This window comes from Bubalus kerabau, chromosome 4, assembly GCF_029407905.1.
Source record: "Bubalus kerabau isolate K-KA32 ecotype Philippines breed swamp buffalo chromosome 4, PCC_UOA_SB_1v2, whole genome shotgun sequence".
In the NCBI taxonomy this organism is placed as follows: Eukaryota; Metazoa; Chordata; class Mammalia; order Artiodactyla; family Bovidae; genus Bubalus; species Bubalus kerabau.
In genome coordinates this window covers 43,534,935-43,554,031 of record NC_073627.1, presented here as the reverse complement: position 1 = coordinate 43,554,031, position 19,097 = coordinate 43,534,935, and the positions used below count along the sequence as shown (strand labels likewise).

Here is a 19,097-nt window from a genome sequence, read left to right as displayed (position 1 = left end):
AATCCTATTTATGTAAGTCTGCTAAAGATTTTAACCCATTTAAAACTTAAACATTTAAATAATGGATGGGTTGCTCTGAACAATTTAGCTTTCAGAAACCCCTTGTTTTAGTATATGAAAAGGATAGCCTAATGCGCATTAATGAGGTTGGAGAGACTATGAGAAATATGTATAGTGTATATTTTAAAACAGCTTTGCTTGTATTGTGAAGATTTAAAAACAAACTTGAGATTTTTAACGTAACTATTAACACAGTTTTAACATAAGTTATCCCACTGGGTTTAAGAGCATCTTGAATGTATAATCCTTTTTGTAACCCAGGTTGGTTTCTGCTTTTACCAGTCATCCAAACATATTATTTATGATTTTAGTTTTATATACTCATTTACTTTTGTTTTCCTCAACCAGCATGATTTTTTTGCACATGTATTGTAGAAATTTTTAAAAAGAAAAATCAATACATCATTTTCTCTGAATTTTCTTCACTTCTCTCTTCCTTTCTACTAACCCGTTACCTTAAAGGCCATATCGCTCCATTTGCATTATTTGTGCAAATGCCAGGTTGGTTTTTATTTTTATTTTTGCTATTTACCGAAAAAAAGAAAAATGCTTCAGTCAATTGCTTTTTTATTTAAAAAAAATTAAAAAAAGAAAAAAAGCTGTAACCTTATCATTTCTGAGTAGACCATTGAAAGATGAATGCACACCTGTAATAGACCAGGACCAGCTTTGGTGGCTAAATGGAATATTTTAACTAAGCAAAAGGTTCTTTTCTAAAAATGGTGTATATAATCCACAATCTCTTTCAGTTATTCCCACAAGTCAGGGGTCCAGATAAAATGAGGGTTATCAGCTAACTGATATGTTATCATTGAGATTCATCAATGAATTTGTACATTTCTAGTTCCCTTTGGTGAAGGGGAAAAAAAAACAGATTTTGCAAAACCTAGATTTTGGCTTGGTTTATTGCCTCCTTTTTTGGCAGCCTTCATCTTCTCATCTCCCAAAGCCCTTGAGCCTGTCGGGTTTTCATGGTGGACAAAGGACCGTGGTCTTTTAAAGCTGGGACGTGATTTTTTTTTGGTGAGAGATTATCATGTTGAAAGTGATGTTCTGCCACTTTCCTGATGACTAATTTTAAATCTACACAGTCCTCTTAATTTTTGGACCAAACAGACACCCACAGTGGAGGCTTCCCAAGGGTTCCAATGGAGATGAAGCCTCTCCCCCACTGTCAGCACCAGCTGGTAAAAGTGACTGTACAGATGTGCATTTTCCTTTTGGTAGAAATGGTTTGCAGCACTAACTGGTAAGGCTTATTGTACAGTATATTGTCAGTATTCTTCTGGTTCAACATACCTTATAGTTCATATATAACCTGTATTAATTGTATAGATTGTGCATTTAAAGCTGTTACCAAGTTGTCAGAACATAAGAGCGAAAACAAGGTCATATGTAATATTTTGTTTGTAAGTATCCTTTGTATCATAGCAAAGGAAATGTTTAAAAAAAATCAACTGTAATAAAGTAATTTTAGTACACGGAGTGTCTGCTCAGTTTTTTTTAAGTAATTGTATTTCCATAAAATATATTTCAGTTCAATGACTGTTTATTGGATAATCACTGAATCTCAGGCACTGTGCTGGATGAGTGAGATGCGGCTAAAAATGAGCTCCCTGATGTCGGCTCTAGTCTAATTGCCTCAAATTCTGTGTGCCCAGGCAGTGATGTAGCCTATTGTGTTGTGGCTGTGAGATACAATTCTAGTTTAGGTTCTAACGGTTTGATGCATGTTCTTAAGTTTTATACAAACATACGTTGTGGTATATATTACTCCAGTTCCTCCCGTACACATGGACGCCCAGCTGTCTGTGGTTCTTGGACCTTGTGCAAAGAAAGTTTCTGAAGGTGGTTTCATCTGGGTTTATCTTCCCAGATTTTAAAATCGCCACATTTTAGCCCTGAATGAGGTAGATCATCTAATCCAGTCCTGTTAAAATGACTTTTTTTTATCAGAAGGCTTGGAGGGACGGAGTTTCATGGACTGGGGCTTCTGTGTTTTTTTAATTAGTAGTTTTAAGTGTCATTTTCAAAAGCATTATTGAGATTACCTACTTTATTGAATAGAAGACTATCAGAAAAGTGGCACTTTTCAACATAGCTTTTAAACTCCTAGAATGTTGATATTGAGCTACTTTGAGATTAATTAGCATTTACATAGGGTTTAATTTGCCTGGGTCAAACAGCCAAGATTAGATTCCAGGTGTTCTATCTCTAGCATTTCCAGCATCCCACCTTGAATTTGGTTGAGCTATAAAAAGGGATTTAAAAAACAAGATTTCTTTTTATATCTCCACAATTGAGCTGTTCAAACTGCAGTGAAAGGAGAGTATCATAAAACATGTGCTTCTAACCATGTCAGCAACTCAAAACACATGTTGTTATTGACCAAATGCATCAAAGATGCTCTGAGTTAATGCATAGGGTTTAAAGCCTATCCTACCTGACTATAAAAGAAATTTGAACAGAAATAAAAAATCAGCACAGTGGTCTGCTAGCTCCAGAGCCCCAGGGTTGTAAGCTAGCACTGTCATCTACATCTGAGTGATGAAAAACCGCTAAACCAGGGTTTTCCTGTATGTGTCCCAGGCAACTAGTGACTATATTTTCAGATACTTGTTCTTATGGATAAGAGGCAAGGCCAGCAGGGGAAGGGGGGGGGGGTTGCTAAGGCTATATGCAAACTGCAATAAACTTTAGGGACACCATTCATAGATACATGTTGACTCTGTCACAGAGTTGTGCAGCAGCTCTGAAAACAAATTCTTTCTCCTTTTGTTAACATGCTTTACATTATGGAGTTTAAGATGAGCATTACTTATTGTCATCTCAGTGATTGACTAGGAAAAGGCAAAGTTTGGCTTGAAGAGCAGTGGTTGGGGTTCTGGTCTTTAGCCCCGTCACTACTAACTGTGAGATCTTGAAGGGCACATCCTTTCTGACATCACTTATAAGAAAAAAGCAGATGGTTTTTTGGCTGGAACAAATGAACCAATGATAACATGGTTATCGGCATGTGTGTGTGTGTGTATGTGTGTGTGTAGTGTATATACGCGCGCGTGCTTGGGAAGGGAGTGGAAAGAGTTTGCTTTCAACTGGGCAACCCAGCATTCAGTCTGTGAGCCTCAAAGGTGCTGCTCTTCCAGGTCCTTCCCTACTTTGCAATAGAATTAATAACTAGAACTTCTTGGCCTTATAAGAATCGGAAAAAAGATTCTGATCTGAAAGCAGATGTCACCTCATTACAGAGGTCTTTGAACTCTGATTGTGGAATTAAATGGATTTGCAGAACAGGATCCATCTGCTTTTATTATTTCATTTTAGCCTAACAGACCTAAATTAAGGTTTTTTCATTGTCTCAGTGTTTTCATGTGGAATAACTCATAACTTGCCCAAAAGTCCTATGTGTCACTGATAAAGAAGAAACTAGAATCCACATCTCCAGAAACTATTGCGGTATTCTGTCCAACACACAAATTAATAATTGCCCCTGGAAAATATCTCTATGTAGGTATCATTGATGATCAGGGAATTTTGAGCCTACTGGGAAATTATTAGCCCAGAGCAGGAGGACTGGTTATTGATTAAACAGAGCTGCCAGTGGTTAGTGTTAGTGGACACAAACCTAGATCTATAGAAGTGAAGCAACACCCAGCAAATAGTGTGCAGTGAGGCTCTGTTAACTCACAGGTAGGTAAGTGTGGCTTGGTACATGGAGGACTTGAGACAAACAGCATGTTTGTTTCTGGAGATTTAAAAATGACATTCCATTGTTGCAGGGAGACTGCAATTTATTATTCAGAGGCAAACAAGTTGGAGAGAATTTTTTGTTTAATCACACTAGTGATAGACACTAGAACAGGATATTATTATATAGGAAGGCTGGAGGAGCTAGAGATACTTGTTTTTAAAGTGTTAACATCTTTTATTGTTTGTTTTAATGAAATTGCACTTTCTCAGCATAGGTCCCCTCCACGATGTGTGCCAAGTGGCTGTCTAGGTTGCATATTCTACCAGAGTTGTGGGACTTCCTGCTTCCTAAGGCATTCATTCCACCTCTGGGCACTCGGACACTCCCTGGGTATAACTTCTCAATCTTAACTCTGTAAAATGTGATAAATAGTGAAAACAGTTTCTGATGCCATCCTATGTGGCTTGGATGTAGAATCATTGATATCACTGAATCACTGGTATCATTGGCAAGTTCCGCCAAAGTGGCCAAGTGTATCTGTTTATTTAAGCATGGAGAAACTTTAAAGTTCATTTCTAAAGGAAGAAACCTTGGCATTACTAAGCGTATCTGACTGACAGAGGGTCCTGTGGTCTGGGTGGAAGATGAGTACAGAAGACTCTCTGGCTCTGGTGTGGTTTTGAGGTTGTATATAAAGCTGAAATGACACTTCCTGTGTCAAGACCTCTTTTATAACAGCACTCAAGTCTTAGCAAGGATATCTTCACTCAAAACAGAGAATGTCTTCTCAAAATGAGGATTTGGTGCTATGTTTTTTTTACATTGTCATCTCTGGCCAATCCACCTTGGAAACCCATGTATAAATACATAAAATACTAAATCTTTAAGAGAATTAAGTTACAGCTTAAGCACAGTTTTTGATATCAAAGGTCAGAACTTAGCAGAACTCAAAGAAACTTTGAGAAGCAGTTGTGGGCTTCCTACATTCTGATCCAGTGGATGGAGACATAACTCAGTTTCTACTTCGGAGATAATGTCTCCTTTATTGTCTTTGGGTTGTGTTTTTTCCCCCTTTACCATTTGAAGGTGATTATAAATAATGAAGAGACCAAAAGGGGAGGTGAGCAAGTGAATGAGACCTGAGTGGACTGCCAGACATGCTACCTGAACACTCCCAACTCATGGTACTTCCTTGGGTTTTGTTTGTGTCATTGTTTTCTTGCCTCCCCAAGTTTGTAACTTGTCAGTTTGTCCAAGGGCCGGGCACTCTCTCAGAATGTGTGTCTGGGGTTCTTCCATCTGGTTTCATATAATTAGCTCACAACCAAAGTGGAGCCAGTTTGGGTGAGTCCTTTATCATTAGATGAAAGGCAAAGTCACCCAAACCTGCTTGAACAGGAAGTACACTTTCTTGCCAAAAATGGGCTGAAAAGCAGTGATGTCACCAAATGGTGATGAGAAGACGGGACAGAAGTAGCTTTTTGAGAACGGCTATGAGTACATCTGGCACAAGGAGCATGGAGGAGAATTGGGGTTTAGGTCATTAGAGCTGTGGATCCAAGGCAATCAGTGGAACTGGATTGGGCTGTTCTGAAAGCTTGGCTCTGGAGAGGGAAAGGCTAGTAGTAGTGTCAGAAAAGAGGGAACTAACCAAAAAAACACCTCAGATGTGAGGGTCATACTTTTATCACATAAAGGATATATATATATATATATCTTCCTCTACCCCCACCCCACAAGCTTGCTTTCCCGTAAAAGATGAACCATGATTTCTCCAAAAGCTATTATCTTAAAGGACTAGAGTCTCAAGGTATCTGGCCTAGAGAAACAATCCAGATTTTAGCCCTTAAGGGCCATTTAATCCTGGGGGTGCAGTGTGGGGGGGGGGCGGTGTTTAAAAAACCACTGTTTGGTTTACAGTGAGTTCTGAACTATCATAGGGTCCTGAATATGGGAGTGCCAGAGCTAATAAACGGAAATCTCCACTGTACCAGATGCTGGTGGAGAGGGTGGCCAGATGTCAGTAGCTCTTCACCAAGCCTTACACCAAGGCAGTTAGCCAGAAGTACAATGGCTTCTTTGGGGTTCCCTTCCTTATTATTGGAGAAGGCAATGGCACCCCACTCCAGCACTCTTGCCTGGAAAATCCCATGGGCGGAGGAGCCTGGTATTATTTCTCCTGCTCAGAAACAGTGAGAGAATGTTAGCTGAAGAACGTGGAGGAAGAGGAACCAGCAGTGGGGAAGGAGGGGGAGAATCTTTTCATGACAGGATAATGTGCCTTAGACAATTGAGTGTTGTCTGCCTTCCGGTTCAGATTCTTAGATTAGTTTATAGAGTTTCTTCTTATTTGATCTAGAAGAACAAGAATGGGCGAAGATTATCCAAATCTAACATCATGGCCCTAGGAATTCCTCATACCAAGCCTTAGGACATGGTAAACGTCTCTCCTCCTTAAAACTGCTTTCCTGTTGGTGAGGCCAGGATGGAGCCGCTTGTTGAAACAGGTGCTTTCTTTTCTTGATAACCAATTAAAACTTCCGGGCAAAGCTTTCTCTTTTGGGGGGAGGGGACAGACTGGATGTCCTACTGTATTGCTTAATGGCCTAACCCAAACCAATTGTGTGGGTCAATCCATACAATACCTTATTTTACTCTAATCTTCAGCGTTAGTCCTCAAAACACCGAGGTTATCAGTCAGTAAGTGGCCAGATCCAGGGGGAAGCTTTTTCTTCATCTACATGGATGGATAGCCTTTTGAATAATTGAGCAGAAAAGGCATGATAATGTGAAATATTCATAAATCACTGAGTCAGCTCCAGTCAATCTCTTGGAACTACTGTTTTCTCTAGTACCAGATGTCTCTCTGAAGAGGGAAAGGCTAGCAGCAGTGTCAGAAAAGAGGGCAACTAACCAAAAAAAAACCACCTAAGATATGAGGTTTGTACTTTTACCACTTAGAGAAAGCTCACATCTCTAGAGAAAAACACCTCTCGCTGGAGCTCTGGAGTAATCCCCCAAAATGGAACTGGAAAGGGCACCTAGAATGTCTGAAAGCCTGGCTCCTTGAGCCATGGTCAAGCACACCCTGCAAGGATTTCCTATTCTTAATCACTCCTGGAATCTCTCCAGTGAGTCTGGAGGTCCTAGGCTGAAGCCCCAGATCAGCCCCCCTCGCCCAATCAAGACTTGCAGAACTCATCCAAACACTGGACCTTAGTGTACCAGACGCAGGTGTTCACGTTCTCCGCCTTGTCGCCCTCCCCAACCCAGTCTCTGCACAGCACTGACCGCCTCGGGCCTTTTTCACTGACACAGCCACACGGCTCTATGAGCCGCTTCCACAGCTGTCACCGTGTGAAGTCAGAGGAGCGCCACAGCCGCAGAAAAAAAAAACGAGGGAAGTGGGACCAAGACACAAACATCCTGTCTGTCCCCACTACCTCAAGTGGCTCCAGCTTGAGAAGCTGTGGGGCACAGACCTACCAATGGCTCACAAAAACTCATCTTCTCTGTGTCATCGCTAGTGGACTAGCATTTTCTCTAAAGTCCAGGAACTTAAATGGTGCTATTCCTTGGCTTATGAAGTCAATGACTGGACAGTGACGGGCAATGCCCCGCTGCTGAGCCAGGATGAGTTGGCATGTGCAGAGCAGGGTCTGGGCAGGAGTTCTCCCCAGGGGCCAGTGAACGCCAGCTTCCGGGGGGGGTTCCATCTCTTTCCACAGACCAGTTTAATAGAGGGGCTGGACCAGGGGCAAAGGGCTGCAGCGGCCTGGCCGCGTTCCGTCCTCATTGCCTGGTAAGGACTCAGCCATGCGCAGTTCTGTTCTTCCTTGTGGGGCTAGGGGCTTCTCAGGTCAGGTCTCACCGCGTATAGGATCTCTTCCAGCTAAAGATCTCCTCCAGACTGGAAGAGGGGGAGACCTCCCGCTTCGGCAGGGTTCCCCAACGACGCCGGCCCGCAAGGAAGGAAGCTCGGCGCCTGCTCAGCCCTTTCATCCTCTCTTCCGTCCGGAAGAAGTCAGTCAAGGCCCGGAAGTACTCCAAGGTGACCTCATGGCTCCAGGCTGGCAAGGGCTCCTGGCGCAGGAAGCCGCAGTGGCCCCCGTGGCGGCTGAGCAGAAGGAAGAAGTAGGGGTTGCTGTGAAAGAGTTCAGTTGGCAGAAAGTGGTTTGGGGGCCCGCATACGGGGTCGTCGGCACTGCAGATGCACAGCACAGGCACCGCCGCCTCATCCACATCCCGGAGGGGGTCGTTGTGGTCCCAGTAGGTGTCCCAGCTGATGGGGAAGCTCTTGGTGTGGCAGAAGAGGGTCTCCTCAAACTCCCGCAGGGAGCGGCTCCTGAACAGTTTGCCGGTATCCACCGTGTCCTCCAGGGCCGTGGCGTACCTGGCAGCAAGAAGTTGGAGGAGGAAGGAAGGAAAGAGAAAATAAATTGACAGCACATGTTACAGAATGGCTGCCCACAGGCCAGAGTCTGACGACGGAGGCTTTCTTTGGCCTTATAGTGTGTTTAAAAACGTCCACATTGTTGCCATCATTTAAAACCAGGAGATTTGGGAATTCCCTGGCAGTCCAGTGCTTAAAACTGCCGTGGGCCTGGTTTGATCCCTAGTCGGGGAACTAAGGTACCACAAGCTGCATGGTGTGGCTAAAAATAATAACATCAGGATAATTCACATAAAATGCAGCTAGCTGGCTTCTCAAAGGAAATGAGGAGGTCTAATGACGTGGGCTGGCATGGCAACAATCAGGGTTTTCTGCCCTCCTTCCTGTATTACAGTATCTATGAGGATGGTCATTCATGGCATCACCTCCTCAGCCCTGGGGCAGCATTTGACTTTACAGCTGTGACCACTGTCCTCCTGACCTCAACTTCTGAGCCCTGTAGGGAACTTGCTGTCACCTGTAGGGAACAAACTGTCACCTCCTGTACCCCTCTTAGAACCCACTGGCTCAGACTATCCAAACCAGCAAGTGACACCCCCATCATTAACATTTTACTCTAAGTTGTATTAGTTTGCTTGCTTTTTAAAAAATATATTTATTTATTTATTTTTAGCTGTGCTGGGTCTTTGTTGCTGCACGGCCTTTTCTCTAGTGGTGGCGAGCCTAGTTGCAGTGCCCGAGGTTCTCATTGCGGTGGCTGCTCTTGTGGAGCATGGGCTCTCACTACGTGGGCTCAGTCGTTGCGGCTCCCGGGCTCTAAAGCATAGGCTCAGTAGTTGTGGTGTAACTGGCTTAGCTGTTCCATGGCATGTGGGATCTTCCAGGACCAGAGATTGAATCCATGTCTCCTGCATTGGCAGGCAGATTCTTTACCACTGAGCCACCAGGGAAGCCCAGTTTGGTTGTTTTTTAAAAAATAGATTATATGCTGTCCGGATGATGACAAATGAATGTGACCTTGATCAGTGGGGCAAGTATTTCTAGAGAGGGCTGAGTGGCGGAGGAAGTAACTGAGAGTGTAATAATTAATTTACAGGGTGCGTTCCCAAATGGGAGCCTGAGAGCAACTGCTCTGGAAAAGAGGGATATATTTGCTGTTTCCACCTCCCTGGGGAGAGCCTGGCACCCTGACCAGGAGGCCAGGATGGGTAGTTCAGTACTTAGCTTGGGTTAATTCAGCCTTAGCCAGCTGAATTTGGATAGGTGCTTCCTGCAAACAGTCAAAGAGGCTTGCCCCAAGTGGGCAATCCCCAAATTCCATGGGCAGGACAGTTCCTAAAGGCCCAGTTTTTCTTTTCACTTCCCCACTGTATCCTCCAGCTGGCACCTGGGGTCAGCAGCACTGATGGTGGTCATTTGTGGAAGGAAACTGACAATCAGGCTATGTGAGAGCATCTTGCCCCTGGACTGTTCCAGTGGCTTTGGGTTGCCATGGTAGCATGTGGGCTGTTGTTGAGCTCAGGGTTTGGGAGGCAAAATGGAGCAAGGAAAGAAAGAGAAATCACAATTGCCACCACGTATTGGTGCCAGGCCCCGTACTTTGTTTATCTTACTTCATGCCACCTTGTGAGGTTCAGTTCAGTTCAGTCACTCAGTCGTGTCTGACTCTTTGCATCCCCAATGAATCACAGGACGCCAGGCCTCCCTGTCCACCAACTCCGGGAGTTCACTCAGACTCACGTCCATCGAGTCAGTGATGCCATCCAGCCATCTCATCCTCTGTCGTCCCCTTCTCCTCCTGCCCCCAATCCCTCCCAGCATCAGAGTCTTTTCCAATGAGTCAACTCTTCTCATGAGGTGGCCAAAGTACTGGAGTTTCAGCTTTAGCATCATTCCTTCTAAAGAAATCCCAGGGCTGATCTCCTTCAGAATGGACTGGTTGGATCTCCTTGCAGTCCAAGGGACTCTCAAGAGTCTTCTCCAACACCACACTTCAAAAGCATCCATTCTTCGGCACAGCCTTCACAGTCCAACTCTCACATCCATACATGACCACAGGAAAAACCATAGCCTTGACTAGACGGACCTTTGTTGGCAAAGCAATGTCTCTGCTTTTGAATATGCTATCTAGGTTGGTCATAACTTTCCTTCCAAGGAGTAAGTGTCTTTTAATTTCATGGCTGCAGTCACCATCTGTGGTGATTAGTAACTCCCTTTAACTGAAGATGAAAGTGAGGCTCATAGGGATTAGCTAGACATGATGGTAACACTGTGGTGGGGCAGAAAGACCTGGGATGTGGGGTCAGACCCATTTGGGTTCAAATCCTGAATTTCCAGCAACTTAGCTGACCCTTTCATCTCCTAAGAAAGCAACAGTGTAAGCCGAGGCCTGGTTATTTGCTGTGGGACTGTCACCCAGGCCTTTTCAGTGGAAGAGTCTCCCTGTCACCCTGGTGGTAGATTCTTTTCTTTTTGGAGATTTAAAGAAATATGTTTAAACATTCTTAAAATTTTTTGCATTAAATATTGAGTACATACCTAGGAATATGCAAAACATTTGTCAGGTCTAAGGACTTTCAATAAATCAAATAACCACCAAATTTCTGATTCCTGTCATCTCCAGGCTCAGAGACTATAAGGAAACATTCTGGACAATCAGTCACAATTGCTTCCAGAGCCCTGTTTGCTGATTTGACTAGGCGATGTGCAGCATCAGGTGCTCAGGTTGCTAGGATGAAATGCAGCGGAGGTGAGGCCAGGGGGCCCCCTGGGTTGGAGTCCCTGCTCCAGCTAATGATGCTGACTCAGTCGGTCCGTGACTTTTAAATTTGCTTCTCTGATTCTGTCTAGATTAGAGGGTTTGGACGCTTCAGAAACTGTGGAGAACTCTGCCCAAATTGCTCTACACATGTTTGATTCAGTACCAGGCAGAGCTGTTTCCCAGCCCCAAACCCCTACCCACCGCGTCTGCGGCCCCCATTACCCACCTGCTGAGGGCGATCTTCTGGTGAAGCAGAAAGCCCCGCTCATAGGGCCAGGGCAGGCCGGTCTCAAACCACTCGCGGCAGCGTAGCACGGGTGAGATGCAGGCGGCTCCGGTCACGTAGCTGGAGGAGCCACACTCGCCCAGGTAGGACAGCAGCAGCGCCGAGCCCGAGCCCTCGCTCACCGCGAACAGCGGGGCCGCGGGGTGTCGGAAGCGGATGTAAGTGATGGCCTCTTTGAGGTCGGATGGGTCCCCAAAGGGCTGCAGCCGGGGGCTGACCAGTGGGCAGCCGTGGTGGCCGCGCCGGTGGAAGATCACCGGGTAGTAGCCGCGCTCCAGGGCCAGCAGGCAGAGGCCGAGCACGTTGCGGGTGAGGCGCCCCCAGGCATTGGGGATCACCAGCAGTACCGCCGGGAGGCCCCCGGCGTTGGTGGCCCGGCGGCCCCGGGCGCCAGGTCCCACAACCCAGTCCAGGGCCACCAGCCCGTCATCTGCCAACTGCAGGTACTCCCGGGCCAGCTCGGACCCCGGCCCCACCGGCAGCACGAAGTGGCAGAGGGTCTGCAGGTGGGGCCCAGACAGCCAGGGGCGCGGGCCCGGCTCCAGCGCGGCCGAGCGTCGCAGAGCGCGCAGCAGGCACTGGGCCAGCGCCGACGGCTTACAGATGAGGCTGCAGCCTCCGGGCAGCGGCTCCCGCCCGTCGCTGAACTGACCCGCGGGGCCTCCGCCGTCCACCTCCTCCCCGTGATCTTCTCTCCGCGCCCCCGGTAGGGTCCTCGCTCCGACGGCGCGCCTGCCGGGCCGCCGCAGCTTCAGGACTAGCAGGCAGAGCAGGGCGAGCGCAGCCAGAAGTAGGGCAAGGGCGGCGCCCCACGGTGGCATGGCGAGGCCGGAGAGCCCCCGGCGGGCGGTCGCGGCGGGGACGCCCCTCGGCTTGCTCCCCGCTCTGCCCGCGGCTCCGCCCGGCCGCGGCGGCCGCCCAGGGCCCTCCCGCGGGGCAGGGAGAGGGTGCGCTCGGGATTGGCCGCGGCCCCGCAGAGGCAGCCAGTTCGCGCCCGGCTCCCCTCACCCGCCCCCCGGCCCTTTGTACAGCGATTGCGACAGGCAGGAGCAGAGGGTGAAAGGAGCGGAGGCCACGGAGAGGCAGCGAGGACGCGCCGGCGAGGCGGAAGGGAGTGGGGAAGGCGAGCCGAGGAGCGGAGTGTGGGCGGCGGAGGAGTGGGGGGAGACGGGAGTGAGCCTCAGGATCCTCTGCCCCCACCCCTCCGCCCCGCGTGGTGTGTGGCTCCCGGGGAGCCCCTGCGTCACTGCCCTCTCAGGGGCCGCTGCCGAGAAGCAGCAAAAGGGAGACGCGAATGAACCGCAGCTCCCGGCGCGGACCCCGGGCTCCCGCGGGGCGGCGCGGCGCGGCTGCAGCGGGAACCATCACCCGCACCTCTGTCGCCCGGACCGGCGGTCCTCTCCGACCTCGGTGTCCGTCTCCGCCCCGCCGGCACCCGCAACTGCGCAATAACTCCTGCCGGGAGAGGGTCCGGCTCAGGGCCAGCGAGGGCCAGGGCAGGCGTTCCGCCCCGACAGCGGGCTTGCAGCGGGAGCCCAGAAGGCCAGGGACCTCTCGTTCCTTTGCCTGCATTAGAGCGCCCTGCCTACGCCCCCGCGAGCACGGGGTTGCCCTGGATCCTGGCTGCAGGGAGAGGGAACCCTCAACACCGCTCCCCAGGAAGGACTTCCCCAAAAGAAACAGCCCCTGAGCCGGAGGGAAAGAGGCATTCGGGTGCCTTTGGAGGGGGGTGCCTGTCACCCCGCGAGCGGGCCGTGGCGGGGGATGGATTGAGTCCCTTCATCAGCTCAATCTCTGGAGCGCGGGGGGCGGGTAAGAAACACCCCTTGCAAGTCACGAGGGGTGGGGGCGGTGGATGTGGGAGACGCTCTTGTTCGATTTCAAAGTTTCAGGCTGGACATTACAGCTCTCCCTCTCCACCCACTTTCCCGTCTTCCCTCAAAATCTCGAGCTGGGCCAAGGAGATGGGCGCCCCGCTGCGGGGAATGTCTGGCCCGAGCACCCTGCTGGGGGAGAGGCCTGTGACTCCACCTCACGAGGTGGCCAAAGTCTCCTCGGGCACCGGCGGGTCGCCGTTGGGCTTATCACGAAAGCGGAGGCGGACGTGGACAACAAAGCAGCCCCCAGCCCGGCTGCAGTTTCCCGAGACTTCCAGGCCTGGGGAGCGTGGAGGCCCGAGACCCTCTGAGACTCCTCCGGTTTCGGGTGCTATTTGCGAGGGGAGCAGTGGGGACCCTCTCCTTTCCGTAGCTTGTTATTTCAGGATTCTGCCCCTCTTCCAGAGGCAGTCATAATGATGAATCTGAAGCGGGTTTGCCGAAGGAGCGGACGCGTCTCCTTTCCTGGGCCACCTAGTTCACAGGAGTCCCATTTCCCGCCCTCCTTCACGCTCCACGATCCCACCCAAGAGCTGCAGCTGCGCCCTGCAGGCCGCGGAGACCCGCTGGGACCAGTTTCGTGGGGAGGGAGGTGGTCCCGCCTGTCTCGCTGCGCAGTGAGCTGAGGACCGGCTTCCCGACGACTTTTCCGGCTTGGGCTGGCGGACGCGTGCGCGCGCGGCCCGGGCGGTGGGCGGGCCCAGGGGCGGGGCGGGGACCGGGCGTGAGCCGCCCGGAGCCGCGGGGGCGGGGCGGGGCGATGTCGGGGGCGGGGCGATGTCGGGGGCAGGGCGATGCCGGGGCGGGGCGATGCCGGGGCGGGGCGGGGCCGGGGGCTCGCGAGCCCGGGGAGTCGAGGCGCGCGGTCTGGGGTCGGGCCAGACCCGCGCGCGCTAGCCCGGGGTCTACGTGGGCACGCGGGCGGCGTGGGTGCGCGGGGGCAGGCCCAGGCGGCAAGCGTTCCCTTGTTGGCTGGGCGGGCGGCAGGCCGGCCTGGGGCGGGCCGGGATGGCGCCTCCTCCGCCGCCGCCCCAGCTGTTGCTCCTGGCCGCCCTGGCGGGACTCCTGGGTCCCCGTGAGGTAAGGCGACCAGCTGCCGAGAAGCTTTCGGCCCGGAGTCTCCAAGTGCTTTGCCAGAAGGAGGGGCGTGCCGAGAGGGGAACTCGGAGTTCTCCCTTGGAGGGCTGGGCCTGGGAGGGAGAGGTCATAGCCCTCTCCGAGGCCAAACAACCCAGCTCTTCTGCGCCTTGAACCCACAGGTGGTGGCTGAACCGGCGGCGGCGGAGGAGGCGGGAGCCCGTTGTCCCGAGGGCCTGTGGCCTCTGCCCCCACAGGTGGGAGCCTGGAGGGCGGTGGGAGAGAGGAGCGTGAAGGGGTAGCGCAGTCCCGCCCTGGCCTCGCGGTGCCCTCCACACCTTGTTCCTTTGGCCCTCGTCACCAGCGTCACCATCCCAACGTGACAGCACGGGCCTGCTGTCGTGTCCCACCCCCATCCCCCCAGCGGAGTCCCCCGGGGCCTCTCAGTTCTCTTGTCTCCCTGGTACAGGTGTCACCAAGAGTGACCTACACACGGATGCGGCCACAGCAGGTGAGTACAAGCAGCAGGCATCCTCGGGGTCTGTGCTGGAAACAGCCAACTCCCTGCAGGCTCCACCTCTTCTGCTCACTAGCTCCATTCTTTACTGCTCCCCACTCCAGGAGGAGACCTTAGTGCTCTTAGTCCTAGGACAGTGAGCTTAGGCCTCTGTCTTCTGCAGTGAGGTGTCAGGAATGCTATGAGTAGCTGGCTGTGTGGGCAGGAGGCTGCAAGGGGGTTGAGAGTCCTAGGAGAAAACAACCTGTGCTCTAGCTCTGCTGTGTGACTTTGGAAGTCTCTGACTTATCTGGGCCCTGCTTTTCTGTGAGAGAGGTTCTCAGTGGTTATTATGGGCTTCCCAGCTGGCACTGGTGGTAAAGAATCCACCTGTCAATGCAGGATATGCAGGAGATGTGGGTTCGATCCCTGGGCTGGGAAGATCCCCTGGGGAAGGAAATGGCAACCCACTCCAGTATTCTTGCCTGGGAAATCCCACGAACAGAGGAGTCAGGTGGGCTGTCGTCCATGGGGTCAAAAAGAGTCAGACACGACTTAGCAAGTAAACAACAAGGAGTGTGTGTATGTCAGGTTACCGACCAAACCTTGGGTTCACCTTGTGTGCCTGTGTGTTTCACTGCCAGTGGTTGGATAGCTTCTCTGTCCCTTTGGTTTTCCTTTTGAAATACCTATTTTTGATCCTTGTAATATCTCCAAGCCAGAAGAGCTCATGCCACCTATCCGTTTCCTTTCCCCAAACAGCCCTTTTCATTGCAAACTGTTAAGAAACCAGTGGCTCCTCATTTCCCACCTTATCGTGGCCCCACCCCCCTGTCTGGTTTTTCTGGCTCTACCTGGTTCAGTAAGCGTCGTGTAACCTCTCCACAGCTTTGGTTCCCCTTCAGTCATGTTGGTCTGCTCACCACCCATGAGTGTGAGGCTCCTTCCCCTCTATACCTGGCCTGACCTGACTTGAAGGGGGGCAGCTCCCTGCCCTCCTGCCATCCATCCCTACCCTTCTTTAAGGCCCAGGGCAGGAGTCAGCTCTCCCTTGAGACCTTGCCTGAGCACATTAGCCCTTATTTATTCATCACCTTCTCCAAATTTGTGTAATGCTTGAAATCGTCTCTTATAATTTAACTGCTAATCACTTTGAGCTTTATTAGTTTGCTCGTTCATTTGCATTAGTCCTGTTTCCCTGAGTTTCCTTTGTATTCCCTGCAAGCGGAGCCCAGGAGTTCTCTTTTGGCATCTCCTACAGCCTCCGGCACAAATGCCGAGCATCAGGTCAGCTCAATCAAAGAATGATTCATAACTGAAGTGTTTCCATCCTGAGATTGTGCACCTGCTGCCTGTGTGCCCTGTATTCGGATGCTTTGGGGAGACTGAATATATATAGATGGGTCAATACATAGAAGACCTGGTCTCTCTTTGTGGGGGTGGTTACAGCCTAGGTGGGGACCTGTAGAGCCAGGTGCAGAGGAACATAGCTAAAGAGGGTGGTCTGAGTCTGGCAGGGTTAACCACGCATGTTGTCGTGGAAGCTGTGACCTTTGAGGGGTGGCACTGCTTGGAAAGGAGGGATGAAAGGAATGCTCAGAGGCAAGAGGGCATGCACACCAGCATCCAGGGCTCTTGATCCTTTCCTGAGCCCAGAAGGTGGGAGGGTCATCTGGTCATCCTGGGAGTCCCTTGAAGTTGGCTCCCCAGGATGGGAGAACTTGGAACTCTCAGGAGGGACCTGGGCCCGGCTTGATGTCTCCATGCCTTTCCTGCAGTCTGAGGACGTCAGCTTCCTCTACCACCCCTGTGCCCACCCCTGGCTGAAGCTCCAGCTTGCTCTTCTGGCCCACACTTGTGTGGCCCAGCCCTCACTGGCCCCTGACTCCAGCCTCACCCAGGATCGGGTAAGTGCTTGCTGAAAGTTGATTGGTACCAGTGGAGGCTGCAGCGCCGTGGGCAGGGCAAGGGGAATTCAGGGCCTCTGCTTGCTTGCTCCCCAGCTTCGACTTAGCTATAACAGTTCTCTCTTCCTTTCGTAGCCCCTCGTACTGGCAGCATGGGGCTTAGCGCTGGAGATGGCGAGGGTGGAGCCGGCCCGGGCTGCCCACTGGCTGAAGAGGAGGCAGCGGCAGAAGCAGAGGAGAGAGAAAGCTGGGTTCCGTTCTGACACTGTTCCTGGGCCCCCTTCCTTGGTGCCCATGCTGGGCAGAGGGAGGCTGTGCAGTCAGCGAGGGTGTGTGCAGGTGAGGGGTGCTGGCCAGGCGTGGCGGTCATGGGGTTGCTGGCTCAGGGTGGTGGTGCCATTGGGTGCCATTGGCCTGCATCTGGGCAGGGAGGGGGTGACTGCTGTCTCTTCTCCTCTTAGGCCCCGGCTTTGGCCTTTACTCTGCGGAGCTGGCAGCCACCCGGCGTGGAGGTGGCATCTAGTGGACATGGGCAGCTCTTTCTTAGTGGTGCCAGGAGACGTGGGCTGCGGGCTGCCCTTGGTCTCCAGCCCACACCCTCAGCCCCGAGGTTCCCCTCTGTTTCCCCAGGGAGCTTGGAGGCCAAACAGCCCATGTTGGGATCTCAGGGTGAAGGCAATAATGCCGGGTCTGTGTCCACTGGCCCACTGCTGCCTGGGGGACCAGGAAGCAATGTCAGCTCCAGGCTGGAGGTTCAGCTGTCCAAAGGGCAGAACAGTCCTGGGGGCTGTGCCTGTCCGGGTCAGGCTTCCCCGGCCCCTCGGGCGGCAGGGCCACCGAGGGCCGCCCGCGGCCCTACCCCGCGCACAGAGGAGGCCGCCTGGGCGGCCATGGCCCTGACTTTCCTGTTGGTGCTGCTCACGCTGGCCACGCTCTGCACTCGGCTGCACCGAAACTTCCGACGCGGGGAGAGCATCTACTGGGAGCCCACGGTGGACAGCCGGGACACCGTGGCTGGTGAGACGTGGCCCTCCTCACCCCCAGCCCCACCCCGGGGCTCTTCCCGGCCCTTGACCACTCCCCCTCCTGCCCATAGCTGTGCTGAAGCGGAGGCTGCTCATGCCCCCTCGCCGGGTCAAGCGCTCCCGCCGGAGACCCCTCCTCCCGCCCACGCCGGACAGCGGCCCGGACGGGGACAGCTCCGAGTGACCTGCACCAGCCCTGCCGCTGTGGCAGGTTCGGCTCCTCCCCCCGCCGGAGGCCGCAACCTCCGCCACGTGGCCCCCGCGCGGGGCGGCCCCCTGGCGGCCGGAGGGAGCAGTCACGCCCGAGCGCGGCAGATGGGCTGATCCTTAGTGTGTGGTTTGCTGGGAGGAATGGGGTTGGGGAGAGGGAGGAGAGAGAAAGGAGCAGTTTCAAACTTCCGTTGCAAAAACTCCGTTTTTATTAAATTATTTTAGTAGAGGCTGGAGTTGAGCTTGTGCATCTGCCACACAGACTGACTCACTCCCGCAGGGGACACTGTCCTAGGTCACGTAGGTCGTGTTTGAGGTCGGGAGGGGGATATAGCATCAAGTCAGGCACCGTCTGCTTGCTGCCTCTTACCAACCTGGCCTCAGATCCTGGGTTTTAAAACGTGGTAGGCCCTTCCACCACCATGGGCGGCCAGGTGGCAGGACGCTGGTGGTAGTTACTGAAACGTTATTTGCAGGACCCCGCTAACAGAAGACAAGGGGCTTCCCTCCCCTTCAGTATGGGGGCTGCAGCAGTCACCGTTTTCACTGGCTTCATACTTTTGCCAAGTTGGTCTTTCTCCATTTCATGTCTGCACCTCCCTGATCCCTCCTCCCACAGTTCCCAAAGCATCAGAAAAGGGCACATGGTCACTTATTTATTTTTGATACAAATGTACATGACACACGTCTTGACAGTCAGCCCACCCACCACCACACAGGTCGAGCCTGGCCCCGGGGACAGAAGTGGGGCAGGGAGAGGAGCTGGTAGGAGCTGCCGTCTGCCTCCCCAGGCTGCAGGGGCCCAGACACCGCAGGCGCTGGCCTCTCGGAGGTCACAGGGAGGGGCTCTCAGCTTCGTCGGGGACCCCGGGGAGCCAGCCCCAGGCTCGGGTGCTCAGTTCTCAGCCCCAGCCGGCACTTTCCCCCTCCATAAGGGAGGGGAAGAGAGATGGAGCGAAGTGGTTTTCCTTTAAGTTCATAGAGGGTATGAGTGGGGGGAGCAATGAGGGGAGGCAGAGGGCAGGACCCAGCTGGTTCCCTCCCCCAGCCCCTGGCCCCAGGATGGGGGGGGGTCAACGCCCAACCCTGGTCCCCTCACCCCTCACGAAACCCCAGATGGGCCAGGCCTCTGGAACGGCACTGCCGCCCCGCACACTCACACGCAGGCACACTCAGTTACCACAACGTTAAAATTAAGGAGTGGAAGAGAGGAGAGGAAAAAAAAAAAAGATTAGACTTTTCCAGTGTTTGCTGCTGGGGACCCCGGGAACACAGGTTGGGGCCTGTGCCCTAGCTGGGGCCGTTTGGCATTGG

The 19,097-nt window shown here is 52.3% G+C and overlaps 2 protein-coding genes across 2 annotated transcripts; one reads left to right on the top strand and one right to left on the bottom strand.

Moving 5' to 3' along the window:
- Positions 1–21: 21 nt before the first annotated feature.
- On the bottom strand, positions 22–13,006 carry ABHD15 (abhydrolase domain containing 15). Its single transcript, XM_055577081.1, has 2 exons — positions 11,132–13,006; positions 22–8,144 (listed from the first exon to the last, which is right to left on the bottom strand). The coding sequence occupies exons 1-2, from the start codon at positions 12,010–12,012 to the stop codon at positions 7,619–7,621; spliced, it is 1,407 nt and encodes a 468-aa protein (XP_055433056.1). The 5' UTR covers positions 12,013–13,006; the 3' UTR covers positions 22–7,618.
- A 906-nt stretch (positions 13,007–13,912) lies between these two features.
- Positions 13,913–18,439, top strand: TP53I13 (tumor protein p53 inducible protein 13). The gene is made up of 7 exons (XM_055577077.1): positions 13,913–14,148; positions 14,328–14,402; positions 14,615–14,656; positions 16,420–16,548; positions 16,684–16,887; positions 17,010–17,565; positions 17,645–18,439. The coding sequence occupies exons 1-7, from the start codon at positions 14,077–14,079 to the stop codon at positions 17,755–17,757; spliced, it is 1,191 nt and encodes a 396-aa protein (XP_055433052.1). The 5' UTR covers positions 13,913–14,076; the 3' UTR covers positions 17,758–18,439.
- Positions 18,440–19,097: the final 658 nt, after the last annotated feature.

Bases quoted from the DNA above. Each gene is read 5' to 3' on its own strand.
- ABHD15 (XM_055577081.1), bottom strand. From the start codon at position 12,012: ATGCCACCGTGGGGCGCCGCCCTTGCCCTACTTCTGGCTGCGCTCGCC. The intron at 8,145-11,131 runs GTGGGTAATGGG...TCTTGCTGCCAG, and splicing joins CAGAAGATCGCCCTCAGCAG to GTACGCCACGGCCCTGGAGG.
- TP53I13 (XM_055577077.1), top strand. From the start codon at position 14,077: ATGGCGCCTCCTCCGCCGCCGCCCCAGCTGTTGCTCCTGGCCGCCCTG. The intron at 14,403-14,614 runs GTGGGAGCCTGG...TCCCTGGTACAG, and splicing joins TGTGGCCTCTGCCCCCACAG to GTGTCACCAAGAGTGACCTA. The intron at 16,888-17,009 runs GTGAGGGGTGCT...TTCTCCTCTTAG, and splicing joins GTCAGCGAGGGTGTGTGCAG to GCCCCGGCTTTGGCCTTTAC.